This window comes from Periplaneta americana, chromosome 4 (assembly GCF_040183065.1).
Source record: "Periplaneta americana isolate PAMFEO1 chromosome 4, P.americana_PAMFEO1_priV1, whole genome shotgun sequence".
In the NCBI taxonomy this organism is placed as follows: domain Eukaryota; kingdom Metazoa; phylum Arthropoda; class Insecta; order Blattodea; family Blattidae; genus Periplaneta; species Periplaneta americana.
In genome coordinates this window covers 206,677,849-206,699,942 of record NC_091120.1, presented here as the reverse complement: position 1 = coordinate 206,699,942, position 22,094 = coordinate 206,677,849, and the positions used below count along the sequence as shown (strand labels likewise).

General features: G+C 41.1%; 2 protein-coding genes and 1 long non-coding RNA gene across 8 annotated transcripts; 1 reads left to right on the top strand and 2 right to left on the bottom strand.

Annotated features, from left to right (window-relative positions):
- Positions 1-1,640: 1,640 nt before the first annotated feature.
- Positions 1,641-10,688, bottom strand: LOC138698719 (endothelial zinc finger protein induced by tumor necrosis factor alpha-like). 2 transcript variants are annotated; one of them, XM_069824922.1, is made up of 7 exons: positions 10,432-10,688; positions 10,124-10,240; positions 7,079-7,816; positions 5,594-5,728; positions 4,250-5,469; positions 2,905-4,147; positions 1,641-2,571 (listed from the first exon to the last, which is right to left on the bottom strand). In XM_069824922.1, exons 1-5 carry the CDS (start codon positions 10,567-10,569, stop codon positions 5,287-5,289), a joined length of 1,311 nt encoding a protein of 436 aa, XP_069681023.1. In that variant the 5' UTR covers positions 10,570-10,688; the 3' UTR covers positions 1,641-2,571; positions 2,905-4,147; positions 4,250-5,286. The 2 variants fall into 2 exon arrangements, with proteins under 2 accessions (XP_069681023.1, XP_069681022.1); XM_069824921.1 differs by having other exon boundaries at positions 2,905-5,469.
- LOC138698723 (uncharacterized) lies at positions 7,823-10,113 on the bottom strand. Its single transcript, XR_011331930.1, has 3 exons — positions 9,552-10,113; positions 9,400-9,475; positions 7,823-9,218 (listed from the first exon to the last, which is right to left on the bottom strand). It is a non-coding gene; the product is annotated as an uncharacterized lncRNA (long non-coding RNA).
- Positions 10,689-11,037: 349 nt separating the features above from the next.
- On the top strand, positions 11,038-21,610 carry Klp64D (kinesin-like protein 64D). 5 transcript variants are annotated; one of them, XM_069824915.1, is made up of 8 exons: positions 11,038-11,244; positions 13,936-14,142; positions 16,125-16,330; positions 16,695-16,885; positions 18,899-19,038; positions 19,109-19,306; positions 20,322-20,514; positions 20,709-21,610. In XM_069824915.1, exons 2-8 carry the CDS (start codon positions 13,936-13,938, stop codon positions 21,482-21,484), a joined length of 1,911 nt encoding a protein of 636 aa, XP_069681016.1. In that variant the 5' UTR covers positions 11,038-11,244; the 3' UTR covers positions 21,485-21,610. The 5 variants fall into 5 exon arrangements, with proteins under 5 accessions (XP_069681016.1, XP_069681017.1, XP_069681019.1 ...); XM_069824916.1 differs by having other exon boundaries at positions 11,038-11,260; XM_069824918.1 differs by lacking the exon at positions 11,038-11,244 and adding an exon at positions 11,293-11,408.
- Positions 21,611-22,094: the final 484 nt, after the last annotated feature.

The window sequence follows — 22,094 nt, the reverse complement described above, 5'->3', positions numbered from 1 at the left end:
CAATCGCAGAAATATCACCTTAAATGGCCATTTAAATTTTCTGCCACTTACATGTGGTGCGAATTTCACAGTCCATTCTTCTACAGAATGCATCCAACAAATCTATTAAGGTAAGCGTTCACTACATCGTATCACACTCATTGGACGAATTGCATGGATCAGAAAAAGACTGCTGTAATTGTTATGTAACCACGTTCACTACATTGTATCGCAAGGATCAGAAAAAGACTATCTTTGCTGTAATTGTTATGTAACTGCGTTCACTACATCGTATCGCACGCATCGCCTCTCGGCAAATCCGTACACGTTTCTCGGATGGGCAACTTTTCCGATGCGTGCGATCATGGCCTTCTTTAATAAATTAATTTTAATTGCTCAACTGTTACTATTATGTCGTGCCATGTTCAGTGTCGCGCCAAAATGGCAGACAGAAAACTTATTTCGCGTGTAGAAAATTGCGAAGAATTATATAATTTGAGGTGTTCCCATTACAGTAATCAAGTCATTTCTTGCAAATATATTATGTAACCAATATTTCTTTCGTTTCTTCCTCTTCATTTAAGACGCATGAAGCAATTACAAATTCTTATTCGCTAACAGTCATAATTAATAGACCTAACCTCAACTCCTCTGTTTTCAGTAATGTCAATATCGTACGACGTCATGTTTTAAACAGCTGATAGGGGAATCCGATGAGGTGGAGCCGTTACAGTGAACGCACTGCACTTAAATATCTGTTGCGTGCGATTCGTACGAGCAGTGCGATACAATGTAGTGAACGCTTACCTTTAGTCGTTTTTTTACCTTTGCATGAAACTACGACCCAATCACCTACTTCCACCTTCTCTTTAAACGGTTCTTCAGTTCTTCCACAAAGTCATCATCACTCCTATCAGACATTGATGCAACGTCCTCATCTGAACTTGTCATCTGTTTTAGAAAATTTCAGCCAGTGATCCAACCTATTTATTTTCCTCTTCCTGATCAGTTTCAGCATCATTCTTTCTTCACCCACTCTATCCAACACAGCTTCATTTCACATGCTCATCCTTCTCCATATCCTCATTTCAATGATTCTAGTCACTTCTCTTCATTTCGTCATAATGTCCGTGTTTCTGCTCTATACAATGCCATACTCCACACAAAGCACTTCACTAGTCTCATGTCTTTTTTCAGAAGTCCGCACAAGTTGCTTCTTTTTCTATTAAAAGCTTCCTTGGCTATTGCTATCCTCCTTTTGACTCCCTGGCAGCAGCTCATGTTACTGCTTATATTACACTCCAAGTATTTGAAGCTGTCCACTTACTCTACTAGTATTCACATGTTTACCTACATCTTCGTCTATTTGCAGGAAGGGTAATGAATAAAAATGCAGTTTCACACAGGATAACTGATACACGTATCGCAACAAAAAGGGGAAGGGGGAGGAGAAAGAAAGATGTCGCAAATAAGATCTAATGCTGAAAAAAAAATCCAAGTGTAAATAATTATACACGCTGATTAGCTTTACACAAAGAAAATGGATGTATTTGAACATGATATTTGCGATTCAATTTCAATTATCAAACCTTCACTCAACCTGAAGGCAAACTCCAATACAAAGACCATAGACAGTAAGTATAGACAAACTGAAATGCAGCCCAACACCTAGCAAACAATTCATCCTAACTGCTGGAAACAAAATCCTAGAGTAACTTCTGAATCTCAACAATTTCTCTCTAAAGATAAGAATTCTTCACTGGCTCACATTTCACCTTCTGAAGTAGCACAAATTATCAAAAGATTATGATCACCCACATCTAAAAATTCTGACTGTAACTCGAACTTAGCACTAAAAACCTTGCTGGAGAAGCTATATCCTACATCACGAAAATTTGTATGCCATATTTCCATCTCGGTGGAAAAGCTAACGTTATCCTCATATTGAATGAAAAGAAGGATCCATCTCTTCTGAAAGAAAACCTACAGCCTTACTGGGCACACAATAGTATTTTATTACATAACATTATATGCACCTAAGCTTAATACGAAATTTCGAAATTTATTTTACATACCAAGGGCAAATACTGAATCCCACAAAAATTCCCCAGTTTTCCAAATGTTACAGTTATACAATAAATCACATCCTCATCCAAATGTTGATATTTTCAATATGAATTTCTCTAGATACAGAATTATTTGTTATCATATTTTACAGAATATTGTTGTTAGTTAATTTGAAGCTACTTTCACACCTTATTTCAATTTCTCTTTTTTCCTTTCTCTTATTTCTATTTTGTTTCAGTTTTTAATAAGTGTCTGTTTCCTTTTCCTTGTTTATGTTTTATCAATTAGTTTGTCAGTCTTGAACACTGTAATTGGGCTTTGCCTGTTCTGTTCAATAACAAATAAATAAATCAGTGTTGCTTTTATTGACCAGACAACACTTCGTTCCTCTGATGGCGCTAACTTGCCAAGTACTGTATGATCACTAAAATTACTGACTGTTTATAGCAGCCCTTCTTGAACTGCAGCTTCTTCTGAAGATCCAGCCAGCCTGTGTTTTGAGTAGTTTTCTGAACGGACTCGATTCTATAAAATGACAATACAAAATAATTAAATGAAACCAAGAAATGAGCAATTACAAGCCATGGTATCCAACCTTAGGATTCTAGGTTATGTTCTACATTGTCAGAGTATTTTGTTCTAATTAAAAAAAAAAAAGCTGTGAAAATGGTTTGAAGGAAAAATTAAAATGAGAACAAACATAATGCTGTTTCAACATATATTTTCTCCTTACTCTTAAACGAAATTCAAGAAAACTTGTCTCGTCTTGATTACACACTTAACACTTTGTATCACTTAAGAAATTAGTTATAACAAACACCTTACAGGCGTTAAAATGAAAACTAAGCTGTAAATTACCTAGTTCATGGTTTTCCTTCGTATCAGTCATCTTCAGAACTAGTGAAGTCCTCACTTCTTCTGGTTCAAAAGTTGTTATGCTGGGGGTGTGCATTTTTGTGTTTGGTAGTGCAGAGTCAAATAGTGTGTGTGTTCTAAAATTTAGCTTTGTATTGATGATGTCAGTGAGTTCTGTGGTCTATATATTTCGTACTGTTCTAGTGTGTTTCATTCCTAACTGGAAATGTACGATTTGCATATGTCTATGTCTATGTTGCTGTAGCTGTGGTTGGTGTTCTGCATATGTGGAGGTATTGTGTAATTTGATTATTGCTGTGATGTGTTCTTTGTATCGTGTTTGAAATGATCTCCCAGTGTGTCCAATGTAGAACTACAGTAAAACCTCGATAAGACGCGCCCACTTATTACGCTATCCCGTGTAATACGCTTTTTTTGTCCAGTCTCTGCACATTTCATATATAACGCCTTTATAAAATACCCCGTTTGTTGCGACCAAGTCCCGCATAATACGCTGTTTTTGTGGAATATTTTCGATGTAATTTTCAGCAATGTACTGTAACAGCAATGAAACATCTTGGTCACTGAACTCGCTGGTGCTATTAACTTGAAAAGTATTGGTATTCGACCCTTTACCTGCGCATTTAAACCTTCATACTTCATACCTTAGTATACCCCACCCTCTTGTTACGCTCTCTTATTCGACTCCTTATCTGCGTGGTTAAAGCCTACATACAGTTACAGTACTCTTACTCAGAAACAACTCCCTGATTCATTAGGAATCCCGTCATCGAATGATAATAAAAAATTGCTACAGCTTCGACGACGTCGGGAGGATATAATCGCAGGAAGGTGAAGCGTGGTAAACATGAGGACTTGGAGAACATGCACACGGCAAACAACTATAAATTACTTTTTTTCCGAAAGAATTAAGTACAGTACATATTGTAAATGTCTTTGACGTACAGTACAGTAATTACATAATGGAGTAATACTACAGTATATTACCTTTCATTAATCATGTATTTCAATAAAGAAAAATGCTAATAGATACTGTATATAAGTCAAAATTAGTATACCCACCTAATACGCGGTCCCTTGAACAGCGTCTTATTGGGGTTTTACTATATTGCAAGTTAATTTGTACACTTCTGTTAGGTTGTATTTGTCTGTCTGTCTTGTCTGTGTGTTGAGATGTTTTCGTAAAGTGTTTTGTGTCCTGTATGCGATGTTGTAATTTAATTTCCTGAAATTGTGAACACAAGAACATAAAAAATACATCACACCAACATACCTAAATAAAAACACATACAAGATCGCAACATTCTTTCATTGTTTACATGCTCACCTGCAGGCAATGCAGCATTGTCACCTTTCAGATCAAGTTTCATTTCATTATAGGATTCTGAAGTTTCGTCATTTAGTGGCTTTCTTTTCTTTGGGTGCTATTTAATAGTCACAATCAGTGGAATTTCATTTTTTATAGCCTTCTCTTCAAAATAGTGAAATATGCTAGCACTACCGATAATAGGGATTTGCTAAGTATCATACAACTCTACCATTACATTTAAATCAAAATTTTAACCATGTGGAAAAAGATTTGGAAGACCCAAGAAAAGATGCAATTAGAGTGGAAGAGGCCACTGGTTAATTTCCCTGACAGAAAGATGATGACGCTAACAGCTTGTACATGAATTCCTTGTAGAACTGCTCCCCAAATGGCAGTTTGTAGCCTCTGGAGTTGATTCAATGAATCTGATACTTCTTTCTGGCCATTGGTTCTTCAATAGAAAGTAATGTTTCTAAAACCTGATCCCAGTCTGTTAAGCTAAAACATGTATCCTCCTGGAACATTATGCTCTGAGTTGTCATGTGCACCTCCAGATGCTTCGTGAGGTCCCTGCTGTTTGCATATTTCTCTGGAACATTATGCTCTGAGTTGTCATGTGCACCTCCAGATGCTTCGTGAGGTCCCTGCTGTTTGCATATTTCTCTGGAACATTATGCTCTGAGTTGTCATGTGCACCTCCAGATGCTTCGTGAGGTCCCTGCTGTTTGCATATTTCTCTGGAACATTATGCTCTGAGTTGTCATGTGCACCTCCAGATGCTTCGTGAGGTCCCTGCTGTTTGCATATTTCTCTGGAACATTATGCTCTGAGTTGTCATGTGCACCTTCAGATGCTTCGTGAGGTCCCTGCTGTTTGCATATTTCTCTGGAACATTATGCTCTGAGTTGTCATGTGCACCTTCAGATGCTTCGTGAGGTCCCTGCTGTTTGCATATTTCTCTGGAACATTATGCTCTGAGTTAAGTCGCGTGCACCTTCAGATGCTTCGTGAGGTCCCTGCTGTTTGCATATTTCTCTGGAACATTATGCTCTGAGTTAAGTCGCGTGCACCTTCAGATGCTTCGTAAGGTCCCTTTTTTCTGCATAGTCCCGTTGACACATTGAGCAATGGAAGCGCTTTATGTTCAGGTGTCGCAGCACGTGATCTTTGAGTTTGTCTCCACGGCTGAAAGCCTTGTTACACATGTTGCACACGTGTTCCTTCACTCCAGTGTGGGTCTGTAACAGAATGCATCAACGAAATGGTGCTGGAATTAAATCAGAGGAAATTGGCAATACATCCCACAGTCAAGACAGCTGTACAGGACTATTAGTCAAGAGAAAATGGACAAATGGCACTCACTTTCTGATGCACCTTGAGCTGAGAGCTACTGATGAACTGACGTGGACACACAGTACAGTGGAAGGGGCGGTGTCCTGTGTGTGTCATGTAGTGCTTCTGAAGGTAGTCTGGGCGACTGAAAGTCTTTCCACACATCTGGAACAGCAATATCATAATTGTGTACAAAAATTACTGTAATGGTGAGGAGAGATACAAACTAACAGCACTAACAAAAGGCCAAGCTGAACTGCTCGGTTCAGGTCTTAAACAATTTAATTTCCTTTCACCAGTTACGACCTCACAGTTTCAGCACAGACATAAAGAACTTGTGAAGTTCTTTGCAATGAGTGATACTATTTGATAATGCATTGACATTCAAGATCTTATGTCAAGCTTCGGTGTAGAACACAGTATTGAAGCATGGCGACTATTCATAGACTCAGCTAAGACAAGTTTGAAGGTAGTAAATAATATTATACACAATGGAAACAGATATCCGTCAGTACCGGTTGCATATTCTACGCACCTGAAAGATACGTACAAAACCATGTCGCTGTATCTTGAAAAAAATACGCTATTGCGAGTGCAATTGGCGTATCTGTGGTAAATTTAAACGTTATCACTTTTCTCATGGGAATGCAGACAGATACAGCAAGTATGGCTGCTTCATCTGCGAGTGGGACATCAGAGATAGTAAGAACCATCACATAAAGAACAATTGGCCGTTCAGAAATAGACTGCAGCCTTCGTGTGCCGTGGGTTGAGCATGACAAAGTTATCATGTCACCGCTTCATGTACATCTGGGGCTCATGAAGAATTTCGTGAAGGCACTAGACACCGACTCAGATGCTTTTTGGTACCTGTGTAACAAGTTTCCAGAGTTGAGTTACGCGAAAGTGAAAGAAGGTGTGTTCATAGGTCCACAAATGAGGAAGATCATTGCAGACAGCCACTTCCAAGACTTACAGGGTGGTACTGAAATATTACTACTATAATTATGTGTCATGTGGCGCAATTGCACCATTTTCTTAGCTACAGCCATGTTCATTAGTACTCCATGTAGCAATAAATACTCTAACGAAACTCCTGTCTGTGAGTTGTTATACATAATGGTTGATGTCGTATATCTCAAGAACGGTGGGTAATAGAGACAAATGGTTTGCATATTTGGAATCGGCATGTTTCAATTGTCTTAGAGCGCCTGCTGGATACCAAGATATCCACCACAAATGTTTTTTTGTTATTCAGTGCTATCAGGCAGTACATTTCATTTGACGATATGTGCAGAGGAAGAACAATTGTTTGTATGCATCTGAAATCTGATTGTGTAATATGTAGCTAGTCGGCCATGTATGCAATGGAGGGGGAAAGGAACTGCCCAGCCTAACGGGCCTAGTTGCCTCATGAGTGATGCCTTGTAGTGTCACTTGTGGGGTTCAAACCTGTCTTCGGACAGTTGACTAAACAACAACAACCATAGTATTTCTAGATGTATAGCTACTCACGTCACAGACGGCACCCTTCTTCCCGCCATGCGTGTCCATGTGTCGCCGGAAGCTGAGCCTGGTCATGAAGCGCTTGCCGCAGGCCAGGCAGTGAAAGCATCCGCGGCCACCGTGTTGAGTGCGGCAGTGCTCCTGCAGGCTCTGAACTGACCCGAAACGCTCTTCGCACAGATCGCACTGCCCCCGCGGGCGGTGCTTCGAACTCTGGTGGGCCTCCAGGCTGCTTGCCGAGCGAAAGGTCTTCTGGCATACCTCGCAGATGAAGAGACTCTCTGACTTGGGAGACTGGTCTTCAGCTGCCGCTGAGGCCACCACGATGTGCATCACATTGGTGGGCTCTTGCTCGTACGTCTCCAGCACCAGGGACTCCGTCCCCGCCATGAAGGGTTTCAGGTCCGTGACGGCCACGTTCTCTAGGGACGTCTCAGTGCCAGAGTCCATATATGCGGCCGGCTTCTCAGACTCCGTCATGGAGACTGGAGGACTCTGCCCTTCCTCAGGAGGACTGCTGGGTGCGGCCGCAATGAAGCCATGACCAGTGATGGCAGCCAGCGCAGAAGGGTGACAGGTGACGATGATATCCGTCGTGGTGCCTTTGCCCCCGTCCTCCACCCATTCTAGCTGGTCCTCTGCCTGCGCGAACACGAGCGGGGTCAGCTGGCCCTCCTCCACTGTCTGCGTGCCTGCCTCGCGTCGCAGCTCGTGTCCAGGCACGGGCGGCGTTTTCGTCAACACGTCCTGCAGATGATTGTAAATAAAGGAACCTGCTATAAGTACCTGCCGTGCAATGCAACAATGCTGATATGTAAAAAAAAAAGTATACACTTTATATATTACTGGATATGCGGCTCAACCAATAGAGCTATAATATAAATTAATTTGATCTAACCAAAATTAGCATAAAAATATGACTTAGACTTTCTGGAAAAATATACGCTTTTCTTTAATACAATAAGTTGCACTCGAAGAGGCATTCAGTTTACATTGCTTGCTTTTATGAGTGCGTTTAATGATCTTGACTTCTTATATAATGAGAAATGATATAGTTCACATTTCTGACCACAAGCACTGCACACGCATTTTTCATTTGGTTGGTGGTATTTAGTACTGGACACATCTTATGGATCATGACCCACTCCCTGTTCACCACAGCATCTCTCTGCATCTTGATTCTTAGGTCTTCCAAAAGAATGTTTCTCTAGCCAAAAGGCACACCATTCTGTTTGCTACCCCTATAGCTCGTTTTAAGAATCTTACCTTAGTTTTTTTTTTAATTTTCTCCATGTCTCAGATGTTTAATCAGTTGGAGCTTGCCTGTAACTAATGGCGTGATTACTGTGACATATCAGGTTCTTGATGTTGCAAATTGCTCTCATGGCTGCTGATGTTCTCTCCTGAATATGTTCGCTGAAAGATGATGATGTCTGAATTGTTAGACCTAAGCATTTAAACTTTTCAATTATCTTCAGTGGCATGTCTGCTAAGATCATGTTTTATTCACGGATATCCTCTCTCTTTTTCTGGATATCATCTGGATGGTTTTTCTCTTTATTTATTTCTAATTTATTTTGCTTGGCTCATTACTATAAGTTGTTCAGGGTTGTTTGCTGGCCAAGCATAGGATCATATCATCCGCACACGGTACATTAGCCTAGGAGCTTATCATCTGCACACCGGCACATTATTAGCCTAGGACCTTATCATCCGCACACGGTACATTAGCCTAGGACCTTATCATCCGCACATGGTACATTAGCCTAGGACCTTATCATCCGCACACGGTACATTAGCCTAGGACCTTATCATCCGCACATGGTACATTAGCCTAGGACCTTATCATCCGCACACGGTACATTAGCCTAGGACCTTATCATCCGCACACTGGTACATTAGCCTAGGACCTTATCATCCGCACACGGTACATTAGCCTAGAACCTTATCATCCGCACACGGTACATTAGCCTAGGACCTTATCATCTGCACACTGGTACATTAGCCTAGGACCTTATCACTCGCACACGGTACATTAGCCTAGGACCTTATCATCCGCACATGGTACATTAGCCTAGAACCTTATCATCCGCACACGGTACATTAGCCTAGGACCTTATCATCCGCACACGGTACATTAGCCTAGGACCTTATCATCTGCACACCGGCACATTATTAGCCTAGGACCTTATCATCCACACACCGGTACATTAGCCTAGGACCTTATCATCCGCACACTGGTACATTAGCCTAGGACCTTATCATCTGCACACCAGCACATTATTAGCCTAGGACCTTATCATCCGCACACTGGTACATTAGCCCAGGACCTTATCATCTGCACACCGGCATATTATTAGCCTAGGACCTTATCATCTGCACACCGGCACATTATTAGTCTAGGACCTTATCATCTGCACACCGGCATATTATTAGCCTAGGACCTTATCATCTGCACACCAGCACATTATTAGTCTAGGACCTTATCATCTGCACACTGGTACATTATTAGCATGGCCTCATTTACTTTTTTCTCGAAGTTTGCAGTCATAATGTTCAACAGTACTGGACTAATTTGATCGCCGTGCATCACTCTACTTCTTTGATATCCTCCGATGTTGCCACTTCATCATTTATCTACACTGTATTACACCTGTATGTCTTTCACTATTTCTTTAATATGTCATACTTTTGCGTGTCACATTCATTTACGTGAACAAAGGATAAAATGTAACCTTCTTCCCTAGAGAGAAATATAAGTAAGTTTAACCTATTGTCTTCATAGTAACAAAGTAATTTCCATATTAACAGACTATACTGAACACACGTGGAGAGCTCCCGCGCTGCAATAAAATGAGAAATCACGTTACGTATCACAGCGACATAATAGGCTACATTTCGCATCAAATGTTTACCTGAAATCTTTTTTTATATGGATTTTAGATTAGGTGTGTAAAAGGCTAACCGTTGCCACCTGCTTCATGCACTGGTTAATATACCGACATGGACGAAGACTGTACCGATAATGATTTTAGCTGGTCTTATTTTACTCACCTGCAGACTTCTGACGAACTGTAGCAGCAAAAACTGATACTTCACCTGAACCGCGAAATCCACTGCTGTGCCTTGCAACTGCACAGAATATGTTGTCAGCAGACCGCATTCTGCCAACTGAAAAAAACATGAATTTCAAATAATAGCCTAACCCAATATACAACCCATTACCAAAATACTAAAAGCCTAATGCCACATTTATTTTACTGCATATTACATGTCGGATTGAATCAAAATACAGGACGTCAAAAGTAAACACATTTTGTAATCAACAGTAGATTAACTGATGATAGCAGATTTTTACATACGCCTTTGAAAAACAACTCCAATACTTTTGCAAGTTCGGTCAGCGATTCCGTAGTGGCCACAGTCCCCATCACAGTATTATTTCTGCAACGTTCGTTTTGTTCAACATTTGACGATCCGACATACTTAAAATTAACCATGATTCCAAATTTCAGTGCTGCCAAATGTAACTACATAATTATATTACTTTATTCCACTTTACAAAACTCCATATAAGGTATGACAGACAATCCAGAATTCATTACTACTTCGTACGTTTTATACATAGCACTGCACTGTCATTACTAATCAATGAAGGATGCCTGATAACGATAGAAATGATAATTCTCCTACTTTAATTTATGTTGGCGATCTTGCACAAACAAAACACTTGACTAACAGTGTTGTCAATTCAGCGGTTTTTCCGCTAGATCTGGCGTTTTACAGTGCTAATTTAGCGGGTAAAATTCATGAAATTTATATTGCTGATATAGGGATTTAGCGGGAATTTTTAACACTCACAGAGGCAAAATAATCTCATTTTACATTGAAAATTTAGCAATTTAGCGGTTTCTGCACAGTTTCCTAGCCGGTTTTTAAGAATGGCGTTGGCGATACTGCTAACTACTATAATCAATAACATTACTTGTGAAAGTTAAGAGACGTGTGACACGAGCTTGATATTGCACATAAAAAGAAAAATGTCTGAGTTCTTTCATAATAGCAATTAGGCATAATTTTGTGTGCCATAGAACACAACAAAAATCCTCGGTTGGAAATTTGAAACACGACTATAATATTGTGACCACTCCCAAATTCTTCAGTGACGAAACAAGGTTATATACATTTGAAGTACAGTATCTATATTATAAACATGTATCGTATTTGTTATTATTTCCCTATGATGGTCTTATTAGAACTCTCATTTTAGATTGTTAGTATTAGTTTCATTTTAAGGCGCTTTTGACATCGATGGCCTTCCAGCGTCTGTTACCGTAAAGTATATAATGCATAATAGTAGTAAAATAGTTCAGTTCGTGTAATTTACTACAGTCTATACAAAACTAGAAAGGTGTTGACAGTTCAGAGGCTCCTAGCGTCACCATGGCAACCGCTCAAACTAGCCAATCAGAGCCAATGACAACAGGCCGACGTTGCCGACTGTTTCGTAGGGAGCATGTGCTTCGTTCGGAAGTGTTCATCATCATCATCATCATCATTAGTCTGGTCAAAGTTTACCGTAGGATACAAATTTATGAGTTTACGATTTCGTGTCAGCTGCGTAGTTCCGACACGGCAGATAAGTGGCGCAAAGAGCTGCACTGCACTACCGCGCAACTTCACAACGTCGCTCCCTCTCCGCATGTGCCAGAGAGAACTGTCAATACCTTTCTAGTTTTGTATAGACTGTAGTAATCTGATAAGGTGAATAATAATAGGATAAATGAACACGTCTGCACTTCACGTAAACAGACCGATGAATCCAACTCATTTCAACTGGGTCCCCAGGATGTAATTGTCATTCTGGTAAAAGTGTTGTATCCCAAGACGGGACATATGCCCTTGTTATAGTTCCATATCGTGTATATATATCTTCCTCGAGCCGCCCTACAGACCTCTCACATTTTTCGTTACCAATTTTTTATATTACTGGTATTATTATTATTATTATTATTATTATTATTATTATTATTATTATTATTATTATTATTATTACTCTGACCTTCCAAGAAAAACATCTTATTTATTTGTTGACGCACTCGTTCCTTTTAAGAGAAAAAAAAAATGCAATTTTTCCTTTACGTCTTCAGTAGCATGGAATGTTAATTTACAGGATGCGAGCTTAAGAAATTAGAATGACACTAGTGGAGCCGTGGAGTATAACAAAATTTTTTTGACATCGGTCTAAGGGTAAATAATTAGTGATATTGCCTTATTTTCTTCTTTCCTGCGTGTACACAACTTGTACGAGAATCAGTAGGCCTACACAGACAAATGAGAAATGTTAAATTTATTTTGAGTGCTGCATCTTTTCAAGGCAGTACCCGTCACATTTATCCACTCTTGTTCATTAATACCAAATTGTTCGAACAACAGCATGCAATCCACGCTGCCACTATAGTTGTGGGAGTTGAAAACTGCCGTCCACAAAATCAGTTCTTCACAATGGGGAAAAGAAAATAATCACAGGGTACCAAATTAGGACTATAATATAGAAAATGAGGCATTAACTTTACATCGGTCAACTCCAGGAAGGTGATGCCCCTTGTACCTTCCTCCTGTTCTTGTTTTAGTGTACCATTGGACAGTGGCTGCCCAGTTTCTCCAATGAAAGTGACCTTTTTAGGAAAAAACGTGATCGTCAACTTCTTCAATGTGTTGTTTTTTCATTAGATATCGTCAACCCAAGTCTGAAGATGCCGTAAAGTATGGCGAAAACGTTCACATTGTTACTAATATAATATAAATTGATAACTGCACAATTTTATATTAAAAGTAAGTCACATGATGGAATAATATTTATCTTCTCTTGTTAATTCTTCACAATTCATGGCCCCTTAACTTTCGTGAGTGCATTGTCATCTGCGAAGATACACACAGCCGACTGTCATTTTGTTTGTGGACCAAACTGCTAAATTCATGTTTCTTCACCTGTGATGATATTGTACACCTGCCGTTATGGAATCTTTTCAGCATCATTCAATGCTGGTAACATTTTTGGGCCTGTCAGATATGGAGCTCATTGCAAAGAAACTTTCCTCATCTGAAGGAGGCTGTGCAAAATGGTGGACACAGTTGGCGAACTAATCTGCAGGGTTGCCTCAATGCTCTTTATGGTCAGTTGGTTGTTCTCATGGATCATTCTTTGAGTCACTGCATTCGCTTCACGTTTCATCCAAGTTGCCTACCTTAACCATTGATGCAATGTCTCCAACACTTTGGGCCTTGTAGAAAATCACTCTCACTCCAGCTTCATTAAAATAACTGTTGTTAACTAATGCTGAGTTCTTGCTCTCCAATGATGTAGCAAAAAGTCGACCCCCAAACTGTTTGGAGGAGCACACTTGCTGTTGGTTAGCAGGTCCATATGACCTACCCAGGAGGATTGTCGAACAACACCGACCATATCCCCTCCTTACCACTTAGGGGACGCTTATGCATGCCATGGCAGGTCAGCATGCTGACATGTTTGTCATCACCCTGGTGGAAGAGGAGGGCATGGACATGACTACCTGCTATGGATAGCACGACACTATGCTTTTTAGCTGGCGTACTTTTGCTTTCCGTGGCTTGAAATTCAGTAGAGACCTTCAGATAAATATGATTCCATGTGCTGTCACCATGCTTACTACCAGTTACGTGCTGTTGGTTGAAAAAGAATTTTATGTTGCCAAATAGTACTATTTTCGATAGTGTTAGCCATACTTATTGAAGAAGATAAATGCATAACTCAATGGCATTGTGACCCTTAATGTGGGTGAAGGAAACGCACTACAAAAAGGACCGACATTTCTCACTGGTTGCAGATGTGCGAGGACGGCGAGGTGGAGAATGTGCGGGTGGTGGTGCGTGTGCGGCCCCTGAATGAGAAGGAGATCGAGTCCGGGTATCGACAGATCACCAAAGTAGATACAGTCAACAACACTATCTGCGTCGAGAATCCACAGGCAGCCGAGGGCGAACCCCCCAAGACTTTCACATTCGACGTTGTCTTCGATACAGACTCAAGGCAGGTAAAGTATAAAACTTGCTGTCCATGAACAAGGCACGGCTTGTAGGCTGAGGGATGCTATTCAGTACGAGGCAGCGGTGTTGCTGCATGCAGCATGTGCAAAGCCAACAGAGTTTTATTTCCTTAGCCATGGCAGTAAACAAAATATATGAATCACCCTCAAGTTGCCTGTACAGATTTTACGAGTCAAGTAGCACTGGAAATTAGATTGCTACAGTAAGTATATAAGATCAGAACTTCATTACTCGACATTTGTCACCAATGAAAGCCATGAACAGAAACATGGAGCTTACACGTCTATGCAGCTACGCCTTGTGGAGGAACGACTGAAGTTCCGAGCTAACACAGGGTAGGAATGGATTGAGGCAGCTCCCTTAGATCTGGTGACCAGAAGTCTTCTTTTTGACAATAATTTTGACACACAAACAAACAAATACAAATACAACCACACAGGCGTATACAAACTCAAATGTAACACCTGCAACAACTTCTACATAGGACAGACAAGCAGATCGTTTCATACACGTTACAAAGAACACATCACAGCCATAACAAAATTACAAAACACATCCACATATGCAGAACACGTCACAAATGCTAACGCTAACCACACCTACAGAGACATCAACACAGACATGTAAATTCTACACATCCAACCAAGAAGCCAGAAACTAAACACACTAGAACAATACGAAATATACAGACACACAAAAACACATCCAAATTAAATTCTCAACACACAACTTAATTTCAGAACACACACACTCTTTGACTCCACATTACACTACACAAACACACTCCCACAGGAAACAAAACAAAAGGCGCCAAGACCAACAACAACCAGTTCTGAAGAAGGCCCATAACAGACCGAAACATGTAACCAGGTATGATAGAATTTAACACGAGAAAAACATATAATACATATTCCGATTAGAAGAGGTCTTGAATGGTTCATTTTCTTCCTCTTCTTCTGGTTCTACAGCCTGTTTCCAGCCATGACCTGCATCTCTTTCCATCCTCTGACGCCTGTAGATTTAAGATCTTCCTCATCCACTTTTATCTTAGTGGATCATCCAGTGATTAAAGTAGGACATTTCTGACATTGATGTGGACTAGTAGAAAGTTCCGTTATCACAAGAGGAAGGCATTTCTTCCACTGACACTTCTAGCTTAAGGTCATAAAAGAGGATGTCCAAGATAGTGAGTATCTCTTTTTTCTGCAAATGACCTGTCAAGCTTCTTAAACTATAAGTACAGAAGTGATGATACAATACTCATCATTTTCATAAACCTAGATGTCTTGTACTCATTAAAGGATACTATTTCACATCATAAAGTCATACGACTTTTTATGCTCGACCATATTTCTAACTTCAAATTATTCATTTTATTTGTATCTGACCTTGAGCAATACCTCGTAAATTGTGAGATGTGCGCAGACGCGAAAGTATTGATTTTTTCCGAGGAACAGATGTCCACATTGACCTTGATAGCCTATAAGAACCTACAGAGTAAACTAAATATTAACTTTGATATAACATTGAAATTAAATTAGACATTGAAAAACGAGATGACAAATTGAATTTATTTGAATATTATTTACAATTAACGCTAATTATTATAGTAACAGAACATAACCTTCTGCGACAGTATTGGATTTCCAGCCTCCGTGACTTTTTGCTAATTCTCTTTCGATTGCATGTCCAAGAATAATCGATACTTGCGGTTTTATAACGGTACAAAGCTGGCTTGTCATTGGCTGAACACCTGTACTTTAATGAGTAGGTGTACTTTAATGACATGCATTAAAGGACTGCTACCAGGTGTATTATTACTACATTTCGGCATGGTCGAGCATAAACAATCAAAAGAGTTTACTTTTTATGACTTATCGTCATAGTGCTGGAGGACCGAGGAATAAAATATCGAAATTCTATATGTACGACGTTGTTTGTGCAGTACAGCATCTCTGCTTGGTTGCAGATGGACGTGTACAACGAGACGGCCCGGCCGATTGTGGACAAGGTGCTGCTGGGCTACAACGGAACAATACTGGCATACGGACAGACGGGCACGGGAAAGACCTTCACGATGCAGGGCGACTGCATGGCTCCAGAGCTCAAGGGCATCATCCCCAACTCGTTTGCCCACATCTTCGGCTCCATAGCCAAGGCAGCTGAGCGCAAGAAGTAAGCAGAAATGCAGGATCTGGCAATTATTTCGCTTTGTGGCCTCAATCACCAACAGCACTTCGGATTCGTGGACAAGCAGTCTTAAGTTTCACATTGAGAACATTCACAGCTCATATCAGTGAGCAGTGGGGGCGAACACTGACTTGTTGCACTTTGTTTTATTGCATTTTATATTTTTGCGACAGCTGCGTCACACCATTCTAATAATCAAGCAACACATGTTGTGAAACTGCACCAGCACACAGTCTCGTGAGGTTTGTAGATTCGAACACAGCTGAGGACGGTGGATTTGTAAAGCTGGGAAACCCTGTGCTTGAAGGAGAAGGTTCTAGGCAATGTTTACCAGTCGTTTCTGTTGTAGATTTCTGGTGCGCGTGTCACACATCGAGATCTACAACGAGGAGATCAGGGACTTGCTGGGCAAGGACCAGACGGCACACCTCGAGGTGAAGGAGCGCCCCGACATCGGCGTGTACATCCGAGACCTTTCTGGCTATGTTGTCAACAATGCTGATGACATGGAGCGCATCATGACATTGGGGAACAAGAACCGTAAGCGTTACCTCATTGAGAATACTTGAATAAAAGGAAACGAGACACATATTCCTTCTGCATTGCGCCATATTTACAGTGTTAATATACATTTTAAAAAATGTATGTTTTTAGCTTAGTAACCTAAGTTACCTGCATCTTATCCAGCCATTAGGTTGCTTCTTTATGGGTGGCACATTGGGTTTTCTTTACAGTTGCTGCACGAAGCTGGCAACACAATTCTGCAGACACTTTACATTTTCAGTCGCTGTCAATTGACTGAATTGTATTCAGAGAGACATATTTTGAATCATAGTTAGATACACAGCAGAGATATGCAACTTCTATGCTGATATATATCTTCTGAAGAAAGTCCTATCAGTTGGGTTTACACACAAGCTTCGGCGACATTTTCCAGAAACTGCACAACCGTCTGTGCGATTCCTACAGCTGTACTCACACTGGCTCTAGCAAGCAATAGCGTACTAACATGCACTTGCACAGAGAAAAAACCCAACTATACAATTGCACTCATGAAACAGAAGAACAGCTATTATTAATAAATGATACTAAGAAAATTAATCCGACTTACTACATTACAGCAGATATTCGAAAAAATATGTATAGGTAAAATATACACATGGGATGACATGGCAACATACACAAACTTCTTTATTAGTGCAGATAGCGAAAAATGGGATGAGGGGAAAGTTGTAGTTTTCAATCTAATGTGCGTGAATTTTCAACGTAGAATACACTGTTCAGGCTGTACACTAATTCGACACACCCGCCATCCCAATGCTGCCAAATTAGTAGTTTTCCGCTAGTTTTACTGGATTTGAGATACGTAGTGTATCGGGTAAATTACACAAAATGATGACGATATAATTAGCAGTGTTGCCAATATAAGTTCAGGAAAAACCACCAGGCAAGAATAAGATTCTGAATTCTTTTGCTGTTAATGCAAAGAAATGTTTCTTTGCACTATGAGAAGTTAAATAACCTGAACTCTACATGTCAACTGTTTTTCTCTGTTAAATAATACGTATGTATCTAAAACCCAGTAGAACTAGTAGCAAGTATGTCATACTACTGTACAGCCTCAACGGTATATTCTACATTGAAAATTCAAGCAAGTTAGATTGAAAACTACTTATTTACCATTTTTCACTATCCGCACTAATAATGGAGTTTGTCACCAGACTTTTGAATCATTCTGTATATAATATGTATAATGTATATATATATATATATATATATATATATATATATATATATATAAATTTTTCAGTATAGCTGTTATAATTTTAAAATTTATATGGTACTTTAACATATCTTTCGTGAACATGTTAAAAAATCTACATCTTAGAAATGAACAATATCACTATGGAGCATGCAGTAACATAAAGCAGGTGTTCCTAGCAGCGCACTTTTTGTGTTTCATATAAACAACATAAAACGCATTACTTGCATACTCTGTCCTCCTAAAAACTTCGAAAAACGCAACTGATGTCGCAGACTCTCTCCAGTTGTGAATGTCCCCCCCCCCACTCTTCTTCTAGTTACAATTTACATAAAATGCCATCATGGTGATGTGACTTTAAAATTATACTTCATTCATAAAATAAGTTACCCCATTTATTCACCATATTTCTAATCTCCTTGCAAATTAAGGCCTTCTTTAAGGTCTTCTTGAACTCTGCATCCAAATTCCATAAAACAGGATGCCCAGCAACCACTTGCTGTTCGTCTTCTGCAGTAAGACTCGAACTGACAGGGGTGCCATTGTTGAACAAGATCTATGAAGCAGCAAAGCCGCATATGACTTCCCTATCACGCAGCGCACGGTGTACTAGATCCTCTAGCTCGAGTTGGTCTACTGCACCACGGCGCAACATACTTCGCATCCTTAGAAAACACTTGAATGATTTTTTGTTGTCTGAGTCTGCAGCGTATTACACTCCACATTTCATGTCATACGTAATGCTAGGAACACTTCACAGCTGGGGACACTGATGTGCTGTCTGCTTGCAGGGGTCGTGGGCGCCACAGCAATGAATGCACAGAGCTCGCGCTCGCACGCCATCTTCACCATCACTGTGGAGAACAGCGACACCGACGACGAGGGCAAGCAGCACATCAAGATGGGCAAGCTGCACCTCGTGGATCTGGCCGTGAGTGTCCGCCCCACCTCACCCCACATCACCGCTTGCGACAGTTTATGCAGCATGTTACTACTTGCAGGGCTCCGAGCGGCAGAGCAAGACGGGGGCAACAGGCGTGCGGCTCAAGGAGGCCACCAAGATCAACCAGTCCTTGTCCACGCTGGGCAACGTCATCTCGGCCCTCGTGGACGGCAAGAGTACACACATCCCCTACCGCAACTCCAAGCTGACACGGCTGCTGCAGGACTCACTTGGCGGCAATGCAAAGACTGTCATGGTGAGTCTTTGTGTGCCCTTCCGCGCTCACATCTTCAATGCACGGTGTACTAGTTATCAGATTATTCCTTCAAACTTATTGTGAAAAATTATAAAATATCGTATTTATGATTTAAAATGTGACAGTGTTTTCATGAAAGTTCGTTATTATTTTTCTTTTCATCATGTAGGTAGTACACAATCTTAATTAACAATAATCTTACATAGGGCATTGTATTTAAAAGATTCATGGCAAAATAAAACTGTTAATAATAATAATAATAATAGTCCACTGCTGTGAAGTAACAGCATGTTTGACCATGAAACGAGGGGGTCCAGGTTGAAATCCTGGTTGAGACAAGTTACAGGTTATCTGGTTGAGTTTTTTTCCGGAGTTTTCAGTCAACCCAATAAGAGCAAATGCTGGGTAACTTTCGGCACTGGACCCTGGACTCATTTTGCTCAGACACTAGATAACCATAGCAGTTGATGCATCGTAAAATAAATAGTATATAATAATAATAATAATAATAATAATAATAATAATAATAATAATAATAATAATAATAATAAGAATAATAATTTACTGTACCCTTTCTAAATCAGCCTTATTGTTATTTTAGCTCAGTTTCATACAAAAACCCAATCATCAACTGTCCTGTAGGCCATTAAAGATAAATATAAATTCCTAAATAATATTTCGACTTATTTTTTTTCAGTTGTCACCTTTAAAACTAATATACTGTATTTCTTTAAAATCATTTTTAAAGCTCCGCTTGTCTCATTTTATTACATAAATAAAGATTTTTCGCAAAACCGGCAATTTTCGCGACAAATTTGCCTCATATATCAGTCACATTCCGCGTTTTTCGTCAATAACAAAGAACCTGGCTCTGCTTATGTTTAATTCAATATCGTTCAGCCTTGTTACGTCTCACCAGCTTGAACCTTCTCCACCAATTATAGTTCCGTTCACTTCCTCGAGATGAGTTGTACTATTTTAATTTTCGATCTTTGAACTGTGACTCGTGTTGCAGTGCGCCAATATTGGGCCGGCTGACTTCAACTACGACGAGACCATCAGCACTCTGCGCTACGCCAACCGGGCTAAGAACATTAAGAACCGCGCGCGCGTCAACGAGGACCCCAAAGACGCTCTGCTGCGCCAATTCCAGTGCGAGATTGAGGAGCTGCGCAAGCAGCTGGAGGCCGTGGACGAGCCGCACAATGGTGAGCCAGCCTGCAGCGAATTGTCGGACTCCTCTCACTTAGTATTACCAATTCTGATGCCTGGAAACCTTGTAGGTGACACAGCATTATTAAAAATGAGGACATCTCAGAACTATTAATACGCGCTATCCCATTCAGTAGGTATTCTCAGTTGCACAACTAAAGAACTCTGCCCCACTTTGTCATTTCAACAGGGGTGATGGAGTGCGAGAACGAGGACTTCAGCCACCACATCCAGACCATGGACCAGCTGGACGAGCTGGAGCTGGAGGCGGCGCCGCACAGCGACGAGGCGGAGCTGCAGCAAGCCCAGAGCGAGCAGGACGCGCTGCGCGAGAAGCTGCAGAGCCTGGAGAAGAAGATCCTGGTGGGTGGCGAGAACCTGCTGGAGAAGGCGGAGGCGCAGGAGCGCCTGCTGGAGGCGTCGGTGCGCGAGCTGGAGAACCGGCGGCGGCGCGAGGAGCAGCTGCGCGCGGCGCTGCAGCAGAAGGAGGCGGAGCGCGTGGACATCGAGGAGCGCTACTCCACGCTGCAGGAGGAGGCGGCCGGCAAGACCAAGAAGCTCAAGAAGGTGTTCGGCATGCTCATGTCGGCCAAGGCGGAGCTGGGCGACCTGCAGTACGAGCAGCAGCGCGAGATGGAGGGGCTGCTGGACAGCATCCGGGGCCTGACGCGCGAGCTCAAGCTGCAGGAGGCCATCATCGACGCCTTCATCCCGCCGCAGTACCAGGACATGCTGGAGCGCTACGTCCACTGGAACGAGGACATCGGCGAGTGGCAGCTCAAGTGCGTGGCCTATACGGGCAACAACATGCGCAAGACACTGCCGTCCGGCGCGACGGGACAGGGCCGCGAGGCTTACCAGCAGCCCGACCTGTCGCACGTCTACCTCTCCTACTCCGCGGATCGCGTCACCAACTCTGTGCGTGGCCGGTCTGCTGCCCATCGCAAGCCCAGTGACGCTCCCTAGTAACTGACTGCCAAGCCCTAATTACACATCTTCTGTATTCTCTTGTGCTGTGTGTATCCTTAGGATACATTTCTCATCTGTTCTGATCTTTGCTGTGTCTCGTCTTAATAAAAGCTTCAACCTTCATATGTTTATGTATTTATTCACACTGCAAATGGGTATATACCTGGTGGCAGTGGTAACTAATTACACTCAATAATGACAATTAATAATAAATACAACTAATAAAAAACCAATAATTAATAATAATGATAAATAATAATAATAATAATAACAACAAGGATTATAGATTTCATCACTGCACCATAGTCATCTTGAATTAACAAGGCATGTTGATACACTTGGCAATGTTGCTGCACCAGCATATGGTGCCCTGGTGCAGAAAACACAGCAGACACATTTACGAATATGTATCCAATACCTACCCACTTTCATTTGCGTGATTCGGCTTCCGCATATTGCGGATAGGTGGCAGGACTGTGACCCATTTTCAAGTTGCACACCACTTCGGTGGGCCATGATGTGTACTAGGGTGAGTGTAAGTGTAGTGCATGAGAATGATGATGGAGAAACCCGGTGCTGGCACATAGCCGCCTACTATCGAATAGCA

Excerpts from the sequence above, each read along its gene's own strand:
- Klp64D (XM_069824914.1), top strand. The coding sequence starts at position 13,192 with ATGGTGGACACAGTTGGCGAACTAATCTGCAGGGTTGCCTCAATGCTC. Across the intron at positions 13,246-13,935 it reads TTGCCTCAATGCTCTTTATG|ATGTGCGAGGACGGCGAGGT; the intron begins GTCAGTTGGTTG and ends CACTGGTTGCAG. Across the intron at positions 19,039-19,108 it reads TGCACCTCGTGGATCTGGCC|GGCTCCGAGCGGCAGAGCAA; the intron begins GTGAGTGTCCGC and ends TACTACTTGCAG.
- LOC138698719 (XM_069824921.1), bottom strand. The coding sequence starts at position 10,569 with ATGGTTAATTTTAAGTATGTCGGATCGTCAAATGTTGAACAAAACGAA. Across the intron at positions 7,817-10,123 it reads AGTTCGTCAGAAGTCTGCAG|GACGTGTTGACGAAAACGCC; the intron begins GTGAGTAAAATA and ends AATCATCTGCAG. Across the intron at positions 5,470-5,593 it reads AGCTCAAGGTGCATCAGAAA|ACCCACACTGGAGTGAAGGA; the intron begins GTGAGTGCCATT and ends ATTCTGTTACAG.